Source organism: Mustela lutreola, chromosome 2, assembly GCF_030435805.1.
Source record: "Mustela lutreola isolate mMusLut2 chromosome 2, mMusLut2.pri, whole genome shotgun sequence".
Taxonomy (NCBI): Eukaryota; Metazoa; Chordata; class Mammalia; order Carnivora; family Mustelidae; genus Mustela; species Mustela lutreola.
This window is the reverse complement of record NC_081291.1, coordinates 41092619-41116155: the sequence shown is the minus strand read 5'-3', so window position 1 is coordinate 41116155 and position 23537 is coordinate 41092619. Positions and strand designations below refer to the sequence as shown.

Here is a 23537-nt window from a genome sequence, read left to right as displayed (position 1 = left end):
CTCAAATAAGCTAGGTGATCTTGTGGTAGTTGCTTGACCTCTGTTAAGGTTGAAAAGTTCCTTTATACACATGGCAGACAGGATGAGATACTGACACACAGGGTGAACTATATCCATGCATCCCTAGGAATTCCAGAAAGAGTAAATGAAACACACAGTTCTGAATAAGTTCAGAAGGCTGCCAGAAGTCAGGCCCCTGGAGTCAAAGCTGGCTTTAGACGCGGGCTTTGCTGCCAGCTAGCTGGCTGACCTTGAACAAGCAGCTTAGCCTCTCTAAAGTTAGAAACTGGTCCCTAGAGATGTGACATAGGCTGGGGGGAGGCGGTTGTGGGGAACACAGCCATGCACTGCCTGTGGCGTTCATCCGGGGATTCCAGAAAAAAAGGAAGCTCCGCCAAACATAAACTAAGAATTGAGAGTAAGTCCTCTGGAATCGGAACTGTTTTAGAATTTAGGCTTTTTTTGTTAGCCAGCGGGTGAGTGAGTGACTGTGTGGCTTATGCTCCATGTGCCTCAGTTTCCCTAAATGTAGAATAGGTAGTTGTCAGCGTTCAGGGAGAGAGTATGTTAAAAAGACCTGGCACTGTGAGAGAGTGAATGCTCCACAAATGTTGCCTGCAGTCATCTTTAACATCTCCCCCTGGGCCATCTGGTGCTGGTCCTTGGTGTAATTATAATGGCCACTACTCTGGAAGGCGTATTTTGCTCTAGGCCTTATGCTAAGTACTTTCAGTTGTTTCCTTATTCATCAAGTGGGGCAGGTGTGATGCTTTTCATTTTGTAGATGAAGAAAACAAGCTCCATTAGTTCAGTGGTGCCTGGGTCCTAGCTTTTCGGTGCCAGAATTGTATTCTGAACCCTCCTGCCGTGGTCTCTCCAGCCCCAGCTTTTTAAAAAAATTTTCTTTCTTTTTTTCTTTTTTAAGATGGTATTTATTTATTTGAGAGAGAGTGAGCAAGTGAGAGAAGAGAGAACACAAGTAGGGAAGGGCAGAGAGGGAGAAGCGGACGCCCTGCTGAGTGGGGAGCTGACATGGGGCTCCATTCCAGGACCCCCAGATGGTCCTTTGAGCCGGAGGCTGATGCTTAACCGATGCTTAACCGACTGAGCCACCCAGGCGCCTCACCAGCCCCAGGTCTTAAGCACTATTGTGTTGTGTCTCGGTGTAACCGCAAGTCCCATTTTTTTTTTTTTTTTGAGTATTTATTATGTGCCAGCAAATGTGGGAACCACTTTACAGGCATTATCTATTTAATCCTTTGAGGAGGAGGAGGCAGGCTTAGCGCGGTCATAGAACTGGTCCAGAGTCGTACTGTGACTCAGGAGACAGAGCGGAGATTCAGGTTCACATCAAGAGTTATCCACCTTGGGATGTATGGACACTGCCCCATTAGTCTTTGTTGTAGGAGGCTCTCTTCTGGACTGTACCATGTTTAGCAGCATCTCTAGCCTCTACCCAGTAGATACCAGTAGGACTCCCATCTCACGTCCAAGATGTGACAACTAAAAATGTCTTCAAACATTACCAAGTGTTCTCTGAGGCTGGGGTGTGTATGTGTAAAACTGCCTGTTGCAAACCAGGGGGAACCTGCTTGCAAAGTCCACACTTGAGACAAATGCGGAGGAGCACAGTGCTTCTCTGTGGTTGACTATTTCCTGTGGCTGCCTTGGAGTAGAGCATATTTGCCCCAGGGGCCCCCGGGGGCCTGTATCTGCTTTGCCTCTCCGCTGTGCTCTCCCAACCCCCCTTCCATACATGCACACCAGGCCTGTGAGTTTCCCATCTCCCCACTCCCCACCCCCCTCATTCTGGCCCCCTGGCCTGTCAGCTGCAGTCTCAGCAGCTGGCCAGCTCTGGGTGAAGGGCAAATATTTACAACTTGGAGGCTCACCCAGGACCGCACAGGCATACAAAAGACTGGTGTGAGCCTGAGAGTCACCAAAACAGAGGGCAAAGCTTGGTTTTCTAGCAGGCGCCGGGTTTGGGGCAAAGAAGTTCTGAGTTTCTCTTGTTTATGCTGTCACGCGGGCTTCCTGCGTAGTTTTAAGTGACGCTTATTTATAAATAAGCCATTCACTACCCCAGAGTTTATACATCATTCATTGTTAAGCTAGTTTATTATTTCTTCTTGCCTCTCTGTTTTCTTTCTGGAGTGTTTGGGTAAACCCTCTCTTAGAACCCAAAATATGATACTTGAATCTGAACTGTGGATGTTTTTGAAGCTGTGTTGGGTGAGCGGTGGGATAATCAAGGGTATTAAGTGTAGGGACAAGATGTTGCTTTTTGAGCTTACAGAGAGAGAGTTCCCTTCTGGAGTTGGAGCCCTCCTTGGAATTCTGTGCACCTCAACGCTAGCCTCAAGGACAACCAAGAATGGTCTGGCCTGCAGTCTGTGAGAGTTCCTTTCTCTGGCTTCAGACCCTGGCTGGCCTCAGCTGAGGACTTAGGGAAGCCTGTGGCTCTCGCCCTGAAGTTAACCCTCCGTGGCCCTTGCTGAAGGCTTTTGCTGTTCCTGTATCAGCCAGAAAACCCTCTCCCACTGCGAGCTGTTTAAGAACTTGTTTATTTCATTGGGCTGACTTTCTGCTCCTGCTGGGTACTATTTATTCTCTTCCAAAAGGCAGAAGGATTTATATTGCTTGGAAACTCTGATGCACAACACTTTTTTTTTTTTTTTTTTTTTTTTGGTAATAAGTCCTAATGTTTATCTCTCTGTTAGAAGCTGAAGTAAGATAAGAAATACTCAGAAGATTTTTCAATACCATCCCTTAAAGGCCTAGACTTTGTTTCAGAAAATGATCTGGCATGCTTCATTTATTTATTTATTTTGATCTGGCATTATTTAAATTATCTTAACTTTCAGGTTTTTGACACTAGTTGAGTACGAAGGGTTTGTCTGTACTGTACCTCCATACACCTTGTGTCTCCAGGGCCTTGCTTCTCAAACCTACCTCCCTGTGATCGGAATCACCCAGAGAACTTGTTAAAATCCAGGATTCCCGAGGCTTGCTCCTACAGCTGTCGATCCATCACAACTGGTCTGGAGTTGGCATTTCCAAAGCTCCCAGGTGATGCTGGTCTGCCTATCACCCGGAGTAGTTACTTAGTTGGATTCAGGTATGGACGGAGACAAACAGGTATTGGTTTCCTCCTTTTAGGAAAGACCAGGGTAAAGTCCTAAAACCCAGATGGCCTGGCAGTTATACAGTAGGTAACCACAGCCTGACAGGCGGCTCTGGCAGACTTGGTGATGGGTTGCTTGAGTAAGTTGAAGAGCTTTGTTGCTTGCCTGTTTTCCCACCCTGACCTGCCCTGCTGATTCTGAGAACAAAAGCATTTCACAGCGGACTTCTCTGGCTTTCTGAGGAAGGGACACTTTTGAACATTTCTTGGAGATGTTGAAAAACCAGAGGAGCCTTCTCCTTGATCCCTTCTGCTGTTTTACTTCTACATCCAGCCCATCAATAAGTCTTGGTGATTTTACCCCCAAAACACTTCTTGTACCTATGCCCTCCTCTCCACCCCCATCAAATGGTCACCATGGTGCAAACCAAGGTTTCCCAACTCCGCCTATTAACGTTTGGGGCTAGATAGTTCTTGTGTGTGTGTGTGTGTGTGTTGTGTTGGGGACATGGTCGTCCTGGTTTCATGGGATGTTTAGCAGCATCCCTGGCCCCTGCCTGCTAGATACCAGTAGTACTTCCCAAGTCGTGACAGTCACGGAGGTCTCCAGACACTGCCAGCTGTCACCTGGGGAACAAAATCGGCCTTGGTCTTAGCCATCAGCATCTTTTGCCTGGATCACAACTGCTTCCACGACGCACCTTTTCGATCCCCTAAAATGACCTAGCACCAGGAATCATCTCTTCAGAATGTCAATCTGATTGTATTTTATTTTTGTAAAAGATTTTACTTGTTTATTTGACAGAGAGACAGTAAGAGGGGGAACAGAAACAAGAGCAGTAAGAGAGGGAGAAGCAGGCTTCCTGCTGAGCAGGGAGCCTGATGCAGGGCTGGATCCCCAGACCCTGGGATCATGACCTGAGCCAAAGGCAGACACTTAATGACTGAGCTACCAAGGTGCCCCTTGATAGCACTTTAACTTCTTAAACCCCGCATTTGCCTTTCAGTTTCTGTTGCATGGCGCTAAGGTCCAGTGTGCTCTGGATCCTGCTAGCCTCCCCCTGTCTGCTTATATTCCTTGGCTCTTCCCAGCTTCAGTGGGTTCTGGCAGTTCCATGAATATGCCCCAAAGCTCCTTTTTGCCTGCTACCCACTTCTGCACCCACCTTTGCGCTCACTCTTTTCTCTACAGTCTTCCCAGCTAATCACTAGGTAATGTGCAAGTTTTCCAACTCTTCCTTCCTAAACCCTGCTTATATGTCAGCACTTAGAGTTGGTTCATCACCTTTCCATCCTTCCCATCCGAGCTCAAGCATCACCACCTCCACGAAGCCCTCTGTGATCTCCCAGACCAGGTCTGGTGCCCTGAGATGTTCGCTTTGGTATTCCTCCTGCATGTCATTCATCACAGCTGTAACTGAGTAATTGGAAGGGCTCTTTATTGTGTCTTCCCAGGAGGGAGCATGTCCATCTTCTTCAGGGCTGTGTTCTGGGCATCAGATTGATGTACACTGTAAACTCTCAGTATGTGTTTGTTCAGTGGGTGAACTCAAAATTGGAATGACTGTCTTGTCAGCCATCACAACTTTTCAGATTGCTAACCAACAGTGAGCTTGTATTGAAAAAGAATGTGTTTTTCGGTGACCCCCCAGTTAACAAAATTGTTCCCAGGTTTTTGGGAGGCATTCTTTTTGTTCTACTAGATCCACCCAGATCAAATTGTATCAAGCACCAAATCCCAGAAACGATTTTGTCCATTTCAGGACTCCTGGAGGTAAGTGAATCTAATAGACAATTGTATCAAAAGGCGTTCCAGATGTCCAAACACTTTGAAATGTATCTATCAGAGTGTTAACCTTTCAGTATATTTTCTGTTTCTGGAAAGCTTCAGCAAATAACCATTTCATAGTGCCTCTAACAAAAAAGCCAAGTTCAGCTAAAGGGAATTGTGGGCTGTCAATCCATTTCATTTAAGTGTTATAAAGAAAATTAAGATTTGGTTTACAGTGTGTTTGCTGGATTAAATGGATTTGGATTACACTGGATTAAATGATTATAACAACCTTTTGAGTTGAGAATTCTAGTGATAGGTATTTTTAAGTGGTTCTTTCTGCACTTGTAAGTGTTGCTTGCTTCTCTAAAAATGTTAGATGCATAAGAATCTGTAAGGTAGTTATGTGTTAGACTGTAGACCAAGAAATATTAATTACTTAGGATGCTTTGTGTATGCACATATTTCTCCATCGTTTTCATCAGGTAGAGCTCCTTTTTTTTTTTTTTTTTTTTTTGGTAAAAGGCACAGATAAGACAAATTAGATAAAAGCTAATTTAAAGCCAAAAGTTCCACAGATTCTAATATAAGCCTGGGATTTGAACCCAGCGACTGACTCCGGGGTTATACACCATTACCATTATAAGAAAAGCATTTACTCCAGGGTTATACACCATTACCATTATAAGAAAAGCATTTTCTCCTGAGGCTGTGTTTCCTGTGAGGTCTCATACAAGTTTCTAGAGGACTGTTATTATTTATGCAAACCCTGTGTTAATTGGAGGTCAAGACACATCATTTATTTCATCCTCAGAAAGACCCTGTGGGGGTTAGGTACCCACAAAGCATTACCTTCCATATTACAGATGGAGAAGCAGAGGTTTGGAAAAGTAATCCCCCAGCACTTTCCTTTGGCTCCATTTAGTTGGTCTGATGGCTTCTGGTCCGTGCTGATGAAGTATGTTCTTCTCATGCCCTAACTCCCGTTCTCATGGTTCTGGTGTAGAACATACAAAATATAATACAGATCCTATGAAAGAGATTTCAACAAAAACAGAGAATTAAAGACGTAGTATCCTGGGTGGAATAGTGACTCATTTCTCTAATTTTCATGCTCATGATTTAGAGAGTGGTTGATGGCAGGAAGAAAGTGCAGTCCTTCTTTATGTATTCTTGCAATTTAGCCCCTCACATTCTAACGCACAACGTGCCGGACACCATGATAGGCACTTGTGGATACAAAGGTCAACTTGAACAGCTTTAAACCATGGGATCAATCAGACATGCACTTGAGTCTTTGAAAACACAATACAAGTCTTACTGTTCTTTGTTCACTGAAGCTTTCTAGATGTGGATTAGCTTCTGTCCCCCCTGAACTAATGGGGTCCTAATAAGCCTGTTCCAATAAAGAAGGGAAGTGGTATAACATAATGATTAGTTTTGCAAAGAAAATAACTAACAGATGGACACAGGCATCCATCTTTCTCACCCATTCCATATATATATTCGAAGGGAACCTGGGGGACAGAGACACCAAGAAGGCTGTGTGTGACTGAGCCCAGCAGCAGCTTCTTCCCCAGGAATGGGGAGGGATGAACTGTTTTGTAAGCAGTGGGTATGCAGAAATGAGTCTTAGGCAGAGAGGTCACCCTTAGACTTTTTCTAGAAGCTGTTGTCAGGTGTCCTGTGTCTCTGCTGTACACAGATCAGATACAGTCCTTTCCAGTTGTGGGTCACGGTTGGTTGTAGGCCTTGTGTAAACAGGCAGGCTTCCAAGTACCCTCAATCGAGTTGGTGCTTGGTATGTGGTTACTATCCAGGCCCTGGAGTCGGTGATAATAGGGTTCATGTGTTTCCTCTGTCTCCTTGTTAAGGGCCTCTTGTGACCTCCTGTAAGCCATAATTGTCTTCTCTCATCTCTTAAACGGGATAATATGTAGGCTGATAGAGCTGGTTTTGGGTTAAACCAGATGATGTATGTCAAGTGCACAGTAAGACTCAACAAGCATTTATTGAACATCTATTAAGTGCCTGGCACCTGTAGGTTTTATAGATTTTCTTTAATTAAGGTGCCAAGGAAACGTTAGAAATCTGAAGTGGTGTAACGGACAAGATGGAAGGGGACTCTTGCTCACAGGGTCACAGTTTCGTTGTGAGCCTCATGCTGCCCTGAATGACCAGTTCTAGTGGTAGGGACTGGGTGAACGAGGAAGGTGCAGGTCAGTGGCACTGTATGGGTAGCAGCCCTGGACTGCGATGGGAAGGAGCAGGTCAAAGCTCATGAACAACATGAAGACTAAGGGATTGTTGGGGGTGTATTTGGATCTGTCTCCCCCTAACACTGACAAGGCTCAAGAGAGGGGGGCCAGGCAGATTACCTGCCTTCCTGTAAGCAAGAACTTAGTGTTATACCTGGGAAGCCTTGGGTGCATTCACATTTGGGAAGGAAAATGCTTCAGGGTGGGTCATGGATTGAATGTTGGCATTTCAAAGCCTGAACTACCCCATATTTCATCAAATGGAAATGTGCAAATGTGGTAGTACTTTAAGGAAGATTGTTCTTGCTTGTTTTTTGGTGAAGCCTTGCTTGTGGAAGATCATCAGGAAAGAGATGAGTTGATGATAAAAATTAGAGAAATAAACTTGAAATCAAACTCCTGGGAATAGAGAAATTGGTATTTCGGGATTTCTCAAATTATTTAAACATCCACAGACTGAAAAATGCATACATATTTTTTTGGTCTAGGGAATACTTCTGTTCCACTGGTTTTCAAAAATAACTTGTTTGGCTTATGGATGAGTTTATTTATATACTGAATATTATATTCTGGAGGTAGAATGGCTCTGGAAAAGCTGTTCCTTTGTTCCTTTCTGTTTCTTCATGCCCTTTGCCTCTTCCTCTTGCACCACCTATCTTGGGACTGATACATACCACTAACACTTCCCCTGGCTCTCCCAACCATTTTCAGCTCATTTGTGTCAACCCCGTGACTGCCTTTGGTTTGAGGCTTGAAGAGTTTCTTCTGCTGTTCTTCCTCCAAGAATATCCCTTCTTTAGAAGTGGAGTTTGAATTCTCTGGAGGGGAGGAGGTGGACCCAAGCCACCTCACCACTAGAAACATGAATTGAATAACAAAGAGGAAAAAAAAAACATTTTAGTGTAGGGAGTGAAGACACCGTCCTCTCTTCTGTATGGAGGTTCCCGAGGTTCCCGCAGCCGGCTCTGCCTCCTGGTCTCCCAGCCCCCTCCACTGCTGCACATTTTTGTGCTGTCTTGTCGCTAGCCCACAGACAGAGCTGTTTCCCAGCTGTGTGACTCTCAGAGAGCTTTGCATAATCTGAGGCTGAGAGGTGTCCTGTCACCCCAGATACACAGACTAGCGGTCAGTCAATTACAGTTCTCAGAACCCGCTGGGCAGCTTTCCAGTCCAGCCAGTTCTCTGCTGTGAGTCCCACAACAGCAGTAATTGGGGAACACCCACCATGGGGCGGAAAGGAGTGTTGAGAAAGAATTCACATTGACAGTGCATTGGATAGGCTCTGGGGGCCACCGCACAGATTAAGAGATGGCACACATCCAGGCTTCCGAGGCCAGAGAGTTGGGAGGAGGACGGTGACAGAGCCATACTAAGAGGAAGAAGGACCTTGCCTGTAGAGGACAGTTCGTGTTCTTGGACATTTGAAAAACAAATACAGCAGAAACAACAACAAAACGCAGCCACTGTGTAAGATGACTTTGACAAAGTACATTTGATTTTTGCCTTTTCCACCATGACTTTCATTTTCCCCCCAAATTCTTGTCCACTTAGCCCTTGAGTTGAAAATAAGTTTTGATCTCATATGTACTTGTTTGAATATGATAGCAAAGCTTATTTTCAGAGCCGTCAACTATTGTGTTCCCGTGTGTCGAGCTTCCATTTCTGCTGGTGACTTACTGGGATACGCACTGCACCCTGTTCATGCTGTTATTTAGGGCGTGGTGGCCCAAGTCTCCTTCTCCAAGGCCGAGACATCTCTGTTTTTTCTCAATTCCAAAGACCTCAACACTTCCCAAGAAGACCCTGCACTGCAGCAAGGGCCCAGCTATGAACTTGCTTCTGGGGTGGAGGCTGGGGAGCTTCCAGCCTCACCCTGAGAAGACTGGGCTGTCACTGGACTCCAGAATTTTCCTTTTCCATCTGCCACCCAGCTTTTGGTGAGAGGTCTCTGTCTCCTGAAGGGAAGAGACACGTGCCATCAGGGAAGACCAGGAGAATAGGGAGAGCACGAAGGAAAGCCACCAAGGAGGTGCCGTCTCCTCTCCCTTTCAGTTGTTGTCGATGGTCCTCTACTCTTCACCTTTTCTTCCCAGCCCATCAGAGCGCTGATGTGGTGGGATGTGGAGCAGTCCGGTGCCTTGGCAGTCCCCAAGCACCCTTAGCTCCCCATCTCCCAGCTGCTTCTGGCTTTGCTCTCCCGATCCAAGTCAACAGATCCTTGGGCTTACTGTTGCTCCTATGATGTTGGGAGCCAACATCTGCTCCCCCATCCTCTTTGTTCCCACGGCCCCCTACCTCAGGCCTGGGTCTGACTTCCCCTCCTCATCCCTATTTCTCAGCAGGACAGTATCCTTTACCCGTCCTAGCTCTGCTCCGCTGAAGGTCTGGGCTGAGCTGCTCCCACTGTGGTCTCTTCTCCTGCTGCCATCTCTAGCAAAAGAACTGTCTATTGGCACTTAATCATCCATCTTAGAAGGTACCACTCTTTCTCTAGACTTTGAGGGAGGAAAAAAAAAAAAGACACCTACATAGAAGGAGCTCCCATCAGATGGCCAGATGGTGCAATGGATATATAATAATCCTATTTTGCTTAACTTCAGGCCCCTGCTCTCCCAGACTTGCTTGAGATAGATTAAGTTAATTTGGGATTAGACATTTTTTATGGCTTGGATTTTGTGGCAGGGTAATTTTTGTGCTGAAAGAGTGTCACGGCCTCAGCTGAGCTGCAGGAAGGTCCCCCTCACACGGTGCTCTGTTTGTATTTTGAGCACTTCTGTTGGCCAGGCACTGTGCTAAGCACTTCTGTTGGCCAGGCACAGGCTTCTTCATAACCCCGTGATGTGAGGAGAAACCATTATTATCCCCATTCTGTGGATGAGGAAACTCAACTGGGTTCTGACCCTGGAGTCCCAAGATCTTAACCATCACCTCGTTCCTGTGTAGGGGGGGCGTAATACTCTTATGATACCCTTCACGGCATAATAGACACTCTTAATCCCTGCCACTATTATTACACAGTCCAGAGAAACCTTGCTTAAAACTCTAATTACAAAACTAATTAGATGTCTAATCCTTCATGACATTTTAATGTGAAGGCTCAGTCTTGTGAGGCAAAGGGATTTTAGGATATGGGGCCAGAATGTACCCACAGAGTACAAAGAGCGTGGACACTGGAGTCCCGTGGACCTTCATTCCTGGCTCTCCCTCCTTGCAGCTGTGTGATCTTAAGCAAATGTCTTGGAACCTCAGTTTCTCAGGTGCAGAGCCTGGATACAATGCCTGCATCAAAAAAGCGGATGTTTGAGATAATCCTTTATTGATGTGAGTTTGAGCTCTTTGCCTTCTTTGTTTTACTTCATCAGGCCATTGGGAAAATTTCAAAGCATGGGTTATGATAAACTACCAAAACAGATCAATATTGGTTAAATCTCCTTTAGATGAAAGAGCCGCTCATTAACATCTTCTCGGTCAAAAGTGAGCAAAGGAGCATGGATGCAAGCCTTTGCCCTTGTGCCATATTTATGTCTTTTTAATTGGTGGAGTATAATTTAATGAGAATTATTTAAATGCCCTTTATCCTGATGCATTTTCAGCTCAGGAATAGGTTACATGATTAAACAGGAATTAATGTTCACATGTTAAATATGCTGTGCAAAAGTCCAGTGTTTAAATTCTCTATTCATGTGTTTTTTCTGAAGAATTAGAAATTAGAGTAGTTAAGATTGCTTTCAGGGGAGGAGAATGGAAAGGGAAAGCCAGAATCAAGTTCATGGTGTCCAAGGAAAAGTTAGATGGAGAAATGAAAGAAATTCAGCCTCGGCAGAGCTTTTCTTTTCTCCTGTTACGGCTCCCAGCTTCGTGTGTTGAATCTTCGATGTGGTAGTTCACTACTGCAAATCAGTCCTCAAATAGGCAAGGGCACCTAAAGCCTGTTGTAACCCTCCTGGACAGCAGACTTTGTCAAGATGCTTGCAGAAATGAGAGCACTCCTTTCTTTCCAGTGATTGTGTCTGGCAAGGAGGTGTAGACGGTCAACCTGATTATTCCTGAACGTTATTTGCAAATAGCTGTTGGCCTAAGGAATGGTGTGTCTCGGGCATTGTCTCACTTCTCCCCGGAGAGAGATCTCTGAGACTGGGTACAGACTTAGGTGTCCGGGCATCTCCGGTTGGGTCTTTGGGAGAGAAATAGTTCAGTGAGTAGTTGTTCAGTGAGTAGTTTGTTCTGACATTAGTTTCCTGGGTAAGACTTCCCATCATGAGTTCCCTTAAGGAACTTTTTAGAACTCCAGCAGTTGAACCATCTTGAGAAGGACCTAAGATACTGCTAGGCTCAGTGGCATTCTTTTCTACATTTCACATGAAAAGGAAGTGGTGTGGAAAAGGGAGTGGTGGGGTCTAGAATCAGAGAGCATGGGTCTATATCCCGGTGTGACCTCTTACTAGCTCTTCCCGCCTATATCGTGAGGGTGCTGTTCGTGCCAGCTGATGAAAATGGTGGGATTTATTAAAGAAAATAACGCAGTTACAAGTTTAATGTCATTTCTGGTACATAATAAGCTGCCAATAAATGTTAGCTGTTATCACTGTTAATGCAGTATACAATTTCTTTGTTTCTCTTTCGTTTTTAGAAAGAGTAAGTGGTTATCACACAGTAGATTTAAAACTAGCCCTAGAAAATTTGTCTGCGTGTTCTAGTGCATGCATCATTGCAGATTGTCAAACTGGAGGCATCTGCCTTGGATTACGGAGTAACTTTGCAATTTCTATCATTAATTATGAAAGCCAGAAATGTAGCCATGTGTGATAACTCACTCAAATTCCAGTGTATTTCTAACTTTTTCACCCCTCTAACATAGCAGGCCAAGAAAGGGACTTACCAAGATTATCCTTTTCCAAGGCAAAGAGATATGAACTCTTTCAGTTTGTGAATGCTGATGTTTACATTTCAAAGCTATCAGGTTGATCCTGAGTGTTTATTCTGTTCGAGCAGCTTGACAGTTGCTGCCTGTTAACTGGTGCAGGTCAAATTAATCAGATCGATACCATTGACGCACAGATGCTCTGGATGGTGATGCTGTGGATTGGAAATATTTTTTGAAAAATCAGTACGTTATTATAGAGGCCTTGCTGCTTTTGGTGAGGTATAGTAGCTTGAAAGAGACATGTTCTCTTTATATTAAAATACTCTATGTATCAAATAAGTGAGCTTGTGGAAATGAATGTTCTGTTCCATCGTTGTTAGAAGACACCTAGTTCTTTCATTAAAAACATTTTTTCTTTTTTTGTTTTTTTAAGATTTTATTTATTTGACAGAGTGAGAGCACACAAGCAGGGGGAGGGGCAGGCAGAGGGAGAGGGAGAAGCAGCCTCTCCGCTGAGCAGGGAGCCCCATGTGGGACTCGTTCCCAGGACCCCAAGATCACAACCTGAGCTGAAAGCAGACGCTTAACCAACTGGGCCACCCAGGCACCCCAAGATTGTCTTTTTCTAATGAAAAATTGTCATTGTTATTTTTATAAGCGTTTAACAATGGATGCTTAGGGTTATGTAACATTTTTGAAATTTTAACAAATTTCTAATATTTTTATTTCTGCTGTGCACTAGTTATGAGACACAGTTGTGGTTACTAAGAACTTTAAGCTTGGAGGTAATTTTACGTATTGAGGCCTGTTGGTCATCTATATGTATTATTATTTTTTTTCTTTTGGTTCTGCTGGGCATCGGTCCGCTGCCAGCGTTTGGCAGTGAGCCCTCCCGTAGTCCATGGCACGATGCTGCAGGAAAGCTGCTGGCGCTTTCTGTCAGAAAGCCTGGTTTCCCTTGCCAGTGTGGCTGGGGCAGATCCTCGAATCCATGCCCTTCACAGGGGGTCGTTTCTTTCCACAGGAAAAGTAGGAGGCAAAGGTTTGATCAGGAGGCAGTAAACATCAGAATAAAGTCTATTCTCGGATGAGCTGTTAGGGTTGCTTAATGGAGTATTTCACATTTTCTAAAAATGCAGCATTTAAGTAATACTGTGTTTACACAAAACCGTGAGCAAAGCTTTTGCGAGTGTCTGCGGTCTGCACCTGCATCCTTCCAGTCTTCGGAAACCCTTCCGAGGTGTTCCGGGAGCTGACGGTGCCTGTCAGAGCTTGGTTAGGCACTGCATACACAGAAAGGGAAATCTACTTTTACTTATGTGTCTGTTCCTTGAGTGTTAGCCGAGGTGCCGAGGCATCTGTGTCCCTTGCGGCTGTTGAGCGTGGCCTGTACGAGCTGCCTGGGTGACCTCTGCTTGCGTGACTTCAAGGGGCTCACGCTGACCAGCCCCCTTTGAACAGAGTGTTTTCTGTTAAACAGCCTGGCATCTCCAATGGCCTGGACAGTAATGACTTTGTGAAAGGGCCCCTCTCCCCCTCTCAGAAAGACGCAGGCTCCATTTCCCCTCCACGTTTGCGTCGGCCTTGCCACGGCCTGCTCTCCCCTCAAGCCTCCCAGACACAGATGACTATTGACAAGGCTTCATGCGCCCAGACTTCCAAGAGCGCTGCTCCTTGAACCTTCCGTGACAGAACATGAATGCTGCTGTTGAGAACGGTTGAGAAGCAAACAGAAAGTCGCTGTCTAGACAGCCGGTGTGCGATGGGCCGGTCGGAGGAGGGATGTGAGTGCAGACCATGGAGTCACTGATAGGCAATGTTCATCAGACATGGGTGGACGCTGCCAGACATTCTCACGTGGGCACCGCAAGGAGAGGCGGCATCTACGAATGTCCGTAACCTCCTCCTCACAGGACACTGTTGCAGCTGGGGCCCTAGAAGTTTCCTTGCTTAAACTGCCCAAGAGACAGAGGTGTTTGAAGGATGACCTAAGAGTCCTTGAGTCCACTTAGGTAGAAAGAAAGTTGCCACCATCGGTTCCCTGTTGGTAAATAAAATTTTGAACTCCTTTGTTCCCTGCAGGGTGAAGAAACCAAAAGTCTGACTCTTGTCCTACATCGGGACTCTGGCTCCCTGGGATTCAATATTATCGGTGGCCGGCCGTGCGTGGTATGTTAATTACTAAAATGTGCTTTTCCTTGCCCTGCTGCAGCGGGAAGAGGGGTCAAGATTGGGCGGGGTGGGGGGGTGGAGTAGTGAGGGGTAGTGAGGGGTAGGAAACCTTGCTTACCTCATTCTGCTTTCTGTAATTAGAGAGTTCATTGTTTATCTAACATCTTCACCCTCAGGGATTTTTATTTATCTGCGGTCTCCTAAAATAGCATTGTCCTAGAAATACAACAGCTTATCTGAACTGTTTAGGTTTTGGGGGGGGGGGCATGTCTGGTGGTGGAGCAGTGGAGCTGCAGGAAGCTTTGGGCGATGCGTGCACTTAGAACTGAGCAGCAGAGCTGGAGCGTGGGCCCTGGGACCGGAAGTCTGAGCCGGAGCTCCGCTCTGTCAGCTCTTCATTAGTCACAGACTACTCTCTCATTCGTGGGCTGTCACATCCCTTTGCTTTTTCTCCCCCTGCAGCTCTTTTGTCCACCCCATTCATCATTAGCTCCTCCCCCGGGAAGGAGAGGCCAGATTCAGACCAGTCAGTTGAACGGGGAGGAACATGTCTGTGGAAAGAACCCTAGGGATGGGACACAGCAAGGGGCATGTTGCAGGATCACACCTTTCACGCCAGCTTATCTGAATGGGCATCATCTCTTGCTTCTGTCTCTGGCAGATCATTTCCTTCTTTGTTACCTTCAAAGGACAATAATAGTCCAAGGAAAATCGGATTCCTTCATGCAACAAATAAGTATTGAGTAGGGGCTGTTTGGTTGGAGCCCACGGACACTGGGTCTCTGTGGTCATTGAGTTTATGTCCTGGTGGAGACATTAGGCAAGAAACAAGTAAATGTCACAGTTACAGATTAGGAAACGTGATGCAGCAGAAAAATGGTAGGATGGCAGATAGTAGGTGCCAAGGAGCAAGGGGCATCACTGGCTAGGGGAATCAGGAAAGCGAGGAGGAGATACTAAGCTGAGTCTTAAAGGATAAGAAGATGCCAGGCATCCAGATGTGGTTAAACTCTGGGTCTGGGTCTGGCTCACCCTTGGGTAGGAGGTATCCTGGGGCAGGGCCATTTGAGCTGTATTCTGAAGGATGAGAAGGAGTTTGCTAGATCAGAGGCCCATATACGATGTTTCTTTAAGCACTCTTAACTGTAAAAAAAAAAAAAAAAAAGAGCTTAGTTAGTTAGTTCTAGATTATATATTTGCTGCTGAACTAATTCTACATGACTTATAAAAGTTTCATGCAAAACGGAGCATTTTAAATGATGAAATTAAAACACGAGTGTGAATACAGTTTTTCTTATGTCCTTTCATCGTGCCAGTGCCCTGCATTGCACAGGCCCACCTGGGGAGAGCGCTGAGCTAGAAGAAAGTGAAACGGGCCCAGGGCAGCCTGCGCGAAGCCTGGAATAGCCCTGGAGTTGGCAGCTGGGGGAGCTGGAAAGAGTACAGCACCGCGGGAGTTGCGGGGTGGGCAGGAGGAGGTCAGGAGACCTGGAGAAATGGGGGAGTGAGCACGAGAGGAGTAGCCAGAGGCAGAGTTTTGAAAACACACATTTTATTGTAAGAAATGACAGCTTAGGGATAGGCAATGCACAGTCAACAGTAAGTGATGGACTGATGTATTATCTGCCCTGTAAAACTTAGCTACAGGAGGGAATCTTTCAGACAGTGAGATTAAACTGTGAGAAGGAAGGGGTGGGGCGGGGGTACCCCCAGTTTGCCGAGCCCCAGGGATGGGCACACATGGTGGTTTGTTGCATTGTCTCACTGAAATTCTTAAGACACTGTAGAATGTATGTCCTGTTGGTTCCTTTTCTTTTTCCTCATTTACCAGTTGGCTGAGCAACCAGGCAGCATGTGATGGTGCTGGTCTGCTAGTATCCTGGCTGGGGTGGGTAGGGGCACGTGCTCCAGCAAAGAGAAGGGATGAGGGAGCAGACTGGGACTCGGATGTCTGAGTAGATGGTCCCAGGAAACCATAGGACTGGCACCGGTCCGTGTTCCCCAGCTTACCCTCCAGAACGTGTTGTAGCACGTGCTTCACTTTACTACTGAGCATGAGTAACAGAGGCTTTCCTTCATTTGGCTTCATAATTATTTAACCTCCTTTCCCTACCGTTACCCGTTTTAGGAAATGACTTTAGCAAACCCAGATGCACATTACTGTTAGTTGTCGCAGAAACTTCCGAGGCTGAAAGAGCCCAAACCAGTAAGGTGCCTTCTTTGCCTCACCAGAGTGTGTATAGGAAAAAGGAGCCCAATGTTTGAAAAATGCTTAAAATGGGACTCCTGAGTGGCTCAGGTCATGATCCCAGGCTCCTGGAATCAAGTCCCATGTCAAGCTTCCTGCCCAGCGGGGAGCCTGCTTCTCCCTCTGGCTACTCCTCTTGCTTGTGTGTTCTTGTTTTCTCTCTCTCTTTCTCTCTGTAACAAATAAAATTTTTTAAAAAAATGCTTGAAATGAAGAGGCATGCCTTGTGTCTTTGGTGATGGTTGGAGAACTTACTATGTGTTTGTTTTCTGTCCTTCACGGGGAATGAAAAGACACTCCCAGTCTCATTGGAATATGGTGCTTTCTTGTGCTTATCAAAGTATGTGTTTTAGGTTATTTTTTTTCTCCTTTAAAAGGCTGATTGAAGTGCAAGCCAGAGTGAATTTTGTAGCTTTCGTAAGTGTTCTCAGTTCATGTGGTCTTTTTGCAAGAACTACATGCATGTCCCCTGGAGGAAAGTCTAATTCCATATGCATGTGGTTGCAATAGTGTTGTTTTTTTGTTTTTTTAAACTTGTCCTGATTAGCAGAAGTCGCATAATGAACCCTAAATGTATTCTGAACTGTTGCCTGGAAATCTGGCAGGTCATTGAGAACATGCTAAAAAGCCAAGATGAGCAACAATGCACACTCATTGTTAGTACTGGAAGTAGAATGCGGTACACATGACGTGTGTGTTTCCCAACAAGTTTTTGTGTTAGGAGCTTGGTTGGGTTGTGACATAGGCCCAGCCCTGGGGGGCGCTGACATAAGGCTTTTCATTGCTTGATACACTGCTCTTAGTAAAACCACATCATTCATTCATTCATTCTTAAGTTTCTAAAGAGATGGCATGAGTCTGGCGTATCAGACCTTACACTTCAGCCTTTGGCACATACATTTCATTGTCAGGTACCTCTGGGATGAAAACAATCCCTTTGATTTTTCCTTTTCTCAAGCCAGCAAAACAAAACAAATCCCAAGCCTTGTTAGTTCACCTTGATAAATAGCTCTGACTTAAAATGTATTAGGAGGGGAGCCAAACAAACTAAGGAACAGGGAGACGTCTTTTAAGAGACACGTCTAGTTATCTAGGATGGAACTGATTTGGCTATCTTTGATTTTGTGCTCTCTGTATTTTGTTTGCATTCTGTTTCTACCTCCTGCCACTGTCTTCATTTAACCTGAATTTTGCTCTTTGTTTTTGCCTGTTCCTCTGTTTTTTCTTGTTTTGCTTGAAATTACTTGCTCTCCTAAGAAGAATTACTTGTGCATGATGTAGTATTCTGCAAAAACAAACCAAGCCAAAAATCCCCTCCCCCTTCTCCCGCTTCCTCTCCAGCTAAGAAATGCAAAGCAATTAATTCAGAGTAAGTGCACGGATCTCTTTTCTTTGGGTATATTGACATCCCCTCTTAGGGAACTCAGGATTGTCCGTAAATCATCTGTGGTCTACTGAGGCTCTTTGGGTTTGTCCGGAGGAATATTCCATAGCCTGGAATGTGGAACTTTTGAATGTGGAAATTTTGAATGTGGCGCTTAGAGCTTATGTAAGGGAGTTGAACTGTCCTCCGTTTGAAACTGACCTATGCTACTTTTTAGCTATGTGCCCTCACACAAGTTACTTAACCTCTCTGTCTCGGGTTTTTCATCTACAAAATGGGTAAAAACAAAGTATTAAGGTTTGCGGATATTGTGAGGATGAAACGGGACACAGAGTGCCCACTACCTACCTAGTATACACTCAGTAAATAGAAGCTGTTGCACAGCTGTGTACTTCTGTTTGAGAAATGCATGTAGGGCGATCCTTGAATGCCCTGGGATGAATGCATTAGTAAGGCTGCTGGGAGAGACCAAGGAGGCAGGGAGAAATTCAGACAGTGAAGGGTTAGTGTGCGGTGGGCCGGTGCTGTGATGCTGGGCAGGGCTGCCTTGAGGATAGTTGATCTAGTACAGCACCCACATCCTCCCTGGGGAGAGTGTTGATAGAATCCAGATGGCAGTTTAGAGACCTATCTTTGTCATGGGGGGATTAATGTTGGGAAGAGCAGTTAATGCTCATTTTAGGTTGTGATTTTGGTTTCTTTTGAATCCTATTTATAACATTATAGAGTGTGTGTGTGTGTGTGTGTCTTTGAGGGAAAGGGGTGAGGGGTGAGGGAGGGAGAGAGAAGAGGTACAGAATGTGCATTTTCTCACCCTTAGCCATCTCTCTTGCATTGGAAGGGGTCGATTAAACCACATTTAAAGTCATCCCTTTTCTCTTTAGAATATAGGGTTTTTTTTTTCTGTTTAAAGAGAAAAGTTGGGCTCAGTGGGTTAAAGCCTCTGCCTTCAGCTCAGGTCATGATCCCAGGGTCCTGGGATCGAGCCCCGCATCAGGCTCTCTGCTCAGCGGGGAGCCTGCTTCCTCCTCTCTCTCTCTCTCTCTCTTTCTCTCTCTGCCTCTCTGCCTACTTGTGATCTCTGTCAAAAAAAATAAAGAGAGAAATTTATATTTTCATAGTTATTTCTTAGCAAATGGAATTTAGATGTATTTCTATGCACGGAAATTACTGTTAAAATATATCTTCTAATGGCATTAATGGTGAAGAATTTACTATGATCGTAGGATTTGGAGTTTTTGTGGAAGATCCTGAAATTACTTTTCAAATGCTTTTGTTTGGCAACAATACATGCTTGTGCCATTTAACTTACAAATCCATCTGTTCATCACTAGAAACTTAATCCACACACTTGGAGAGAATTCATCCCAGTGCTGTTTGGAAAGAAGTTCATGAACAAGCTGTGAGGGTTTTTTTATGGGTTTGTTGGACCTTTTGATTTTAAATAAAGGAAGGAGTTTGAGCAGTGAGCCGTTGCCTTTCCCAGAAAGTTTTGGTACAGACTTTGAAAGATCTAAAGCCATTTGAGATTGGAGATGAGAATTTATTAGGCTGGGGGCAATGGTGGTGAGCTTTGCTGGTGTAAATCTGAATACATATAAAACACCTATTTTCACAGTCAGATTATTGGCTATTTAAAAGTTTTAATAGTACTCTGAGCTGGGGAGGATATGGGAAGACACTCTAATGAGCTATCAGTGCATAATTTGGCAACATACATCCAATCTACATATCCTTGAACCTGATGTTTCCATTACTAGGGGTTTGCTACAGATACATACTTTAAAGGATATTTCGTAGTACAGGTAGGAAGGTATTGGAGACCGCATTGTCTCTGGATTTGTAGACTTCAGTGAAAGAGGCAAGATAAGATGCACAGGGTGGGGAGAGCGTACTCTGTGCACACACATACCATCTGTGTGCATGAGAAAGGAACAGAGACATGTTTAGGAAAGTGATCTATGAAGAATGTTTCTCAAAGGATAAGTAAACTGCAGATAGGAGCTACATGGGGAAAAGGACCCTGGGTAGGGGATGGCCGTGACTTCTTTTAAATACCTTTTGGTATGGTTTGAAGTATTTTACCATGTGTATATGTTCATTTTAGATTGAAACAGAAATTAGGGGTAACAGATGGGCCTTCACCCCACTGCCACTTTTGACATGACCAGGAGTCCATTGCAGTGTAAGAGTGTAAGCTTTATTTTCATGACCAAGTTAATGCCTAGCATTCATGTGTGTTTTTTTAACCCACAGGACAACCAAGATGGATCATCCACTGAAGGCATCTTTGTATCCAAAATAGTTGACAGCGGGCCGGCAGCCAAGGACGGAGGCCTGCAAATTCATGACAGGATTATTGAGGTATGCGAACGCCAGCTAGTGTCTTTTAATAGGCCGAATGCTGTCGTGTCTTCGTCTCGTTGGGTGCAAGATGTTTGGTCAGGGAGGGAGGCCTATGCTGGTAGATGGCTGGTCAGGAGAACTCTCCCATTGTGTGGGACGATGGAGAGCGCTGATTGCCTCGGTGTTAAGTTTTTGTTTATGTTAAATATAGAGCAGCCAGATTATGAGTGGCATGTTCACAATTTGGCTGTCTTCCCGCGGCCTCGCATCTGTTTCGTATGCTTCAGTTAGAGCTCTGTGCAAAAGCCGTCGGAGCGTTGTGTGTTAGTTAGAACCAGATGAGCAAACCTCTGTCGGGCACATTGTGTCGGTGTTTGCGTCGTTCACCAGGCGAAAATCGGGGCTGCTCTGGAGGTCTGCTCACGTCCTCCGGGCTCGTGGCACGCAGTTGTTGCTACAGATGGATGCACTGTTCTCTCTGCTGGGTTCGTCTGGCATGTGGTGGACAAGGTGACTGTCTGGGGATGTGGAGGCAGAGGTCAATGGTCAGGATCGTCACTCCCATCGTCCCGAATTCTTCCTTTTCAGGTCTTCGTGGAGCATTTTAAGCCCTTATAGAGCAGGTTCATGGATTTGCTCTGGGGGAGGAAGACCTCTCGCCTCACCACCCAGCGCACTGGGATAGGGTCACACAGCGTCCTCAGATGCCCCAGGTTGCCCAAAGGGCAAGAATTATTTGTTGCCTCCTGGTATGGGTTCTTGGTGCAAAGTTGGACACAATGGGCTACGTTTTGCCGACCATTTTGACAGCTCTTTTGATGGGTTAGTACATGGATTAGTTGTCAGGTCTCCTGTGAGGAAGAAATAAGATAGGAGAACACAGGATGGTACGTTGAATCCCACAAGAAAGGCCCCTCGGGCCATAGCCACAACATGGCACATTAGACAGGGAACCGGAAAAACCGCCCCGACGCCGCTGACGCTGGTTGAAACACATCAGCGGGGCGTTTGTATTTCTTGAGTGTTTTCGTGGTCTGTTTCCAAACCTTGGACCGAGTGGGAACTCGGACTGTGAGATAAGCTATATGCGAAGTTCACATAAGCCACTGGAGGTTGGCCACATGCTTCTCCCGGGGAAGGGAGCCTGGAAGACAGAGAACAAAGTCTCGCCTTCCCAGTCTTGTTTGGATGAATTCCACGATGTGCAAAGCAGTACACTTGAGGAGCATTTATATCCTCGGGAAAGCATACAGTTCAACCTCACAGGGAATGCAAACTGAACACGTTAGGGTCTAAGACTCATTCTTCTGAAGGAGCAGGTATGTTGTGGTAATAGACATATGAAAAGGATACTTGATTTTGTTTTCAGGACATTATTAATATTGTTACATCCCCATTGACTTTTCAAAGCATTCTAAAACTTGGAGCTCTTTCTACTGCCTGTTTTAGGGTCCCTCTTTGTACTTCCCAGGTCAGGGGAGTGGATTTTCCATAACAGGAATTTGCTTGTGCAAGAGCACTTTCTTAAGAGCTCAAAGGCATACTTACTTTTCTTTCTTTCTTTCTTTTTTTTTTTTTTTTAAAGAGAGAATACATTTTCTGAGGCTATTGTTCTGAAAGATAAGTACAGCTTCCGTTGCCAAGGGTTTGGGGGAACAGCCAGTTTCTCTAAGTAATGGAATTTCATTGCTCTTATGTTTTGCAAATGAGAAATCTACAGCTGGGCAGGATTTTCTCTTGGCAAAGGGGGGGAATCTGTATTTGAAATGTGGAGGACGGTTTCTGGTAAGTCACATTCCTCTTTTGGATAGTATGTAAAATATTAATCACAGCCCGGTGTTGAGATGGAAAAGAAGGGTGAGCACAATAGAGCAACAATATATGTGTCACTGCAATTGACACACCGTGCCCTTCTCGGTTAAATCCTGATCTCTTTTGACAGGATACAGTGATTCCCATGACTGAAAAATATATACCCTGGTTCACCTCGTCTCTCTTGGAGCTCATTACCAGGCATGAATTTGATTATTTTAAGTGTGCCTGTGTTTCATCACAGAGGAGAGTCAGGCACTTTCTAGTTTTCCACCATATTTCTTCCTTTTCAGGGGAGTGGGCAGACGACCGCCAGATCTCCACCGTAAGAACCTTTATTTTTGCAGGAGGGTGCTTTTATCTTAAACCGACGGAGACTCACTGAGTCTGGCCCTTAGTGCAGCATCTTTAGCAGTTCCTCTGCTCCTCCTCTCTGTGCCCTGAGACGGGAGTGGTGGTCCCCCCCCCCACCCCCATCTCAGAGACAGGCCCACTCCCTTCATGTTTTTTAGTGAGTTATTTTCTCAGGGCCACCCATTCTGCAAGGAAATGAAATTTGTAGGTAATATTTACATACACACACACCTAATTGTAAGCTTTCTATCGGCCATAATAGAAAAATAAAAGGAAGGTAATTGATAATAAAATACGTCATCAGGATGTAAACTGATGGGCACAGCGACATTGGAAGACCCCATGATGCTGCAGGTGCTTGTGCCTCCTTGTAGACTCAACACACAGTCCTGGCTGTCAGGGCTGCCAGCGCGGGCAGGTGGTGCTGGGGACTCCAGCGCTCGGAGCCCTGGGGTCAAGTGATTTGGTTTCCTGCACTGGTGAACAGGCTGTGGTTAAGTTTTGGCACCGCAAAGTGCAGTTTTCTTGTGATTTGCCCACCTCTGTGTGTGTGTGTGTGTGTATTTTTAAAATTGTGTTAAAATAAAAAAAAAATTGTGCTAAAATATACATAACATAAAATTTAACCATTTTTAATCTTACTTTTCTGTGGCACTAAGTATGTTCATATTGTCATGCAACTGTCACCACCATCCATCTCCAGAACTTTCTCATCTTCCTACAGTGGAGCTGTGCCCCTTAAACAACCTGCCACTCTCTCTAGCCCCACCTCTTGGAGACCACCATTTTGCTTTCTATTTCTATGCACTTGACCGCTCTAGATACCCCATGTAAGAGGAATCACACAGTCTTCGTCTTTTTGCGTCTGACTCATTTCATCCAGCAGGATTCCCCCTCTAGGTTCGTCCATATTGGAAGGTGCATCAGAATTGCCTCTTCTTTCAGACTCAGTACTGTGCCACTCTGTGTATTGCATTTTGTTTCTCTCTCTGTCCATTGATAGACACGCCTGGTTTACTTTTTGACTGTTGTGAATAGTACTGCTATGAACAGGGTGTACATTCTGTATGTATTTAAACTGGGAGAAAAAAAAAAAAGAACCCTTAGTGTTTAAATGTAACAGAGAGTTGGATTCTCCACTCAGATAATTCTAAAGCATTTGTTATTTTACCTTCCCAACTGACTGGCAGGATATGTGGAAGTC

The 23537-nt window shown here is 45.2% G+C and overlaps 1 protein-coding gene across 1 annotated transcript in view; it reads left to right on the top strand.

The window, feature by feature from the left end:
• Positions 1-23537, top strand: part of PDZRN3 (PDZ domain containing ring finger 3) — a 246277-nt gene that overhangs the window by 1181 nt on the left and 221559 nt on the right. Inside the window, exons 2-3 of the mRNA XM_059161514.1 lie at positions 14100-14186; positions 20078-20185. Coding sequence (XP_059017497.1) covers positions 14100-14186; positions 20078-20185 — 195 coding nt within the window. The remainder of the gene's footprint in view (positions 1-14099; positions 14187-20077; positions 20186-23537) is intronic.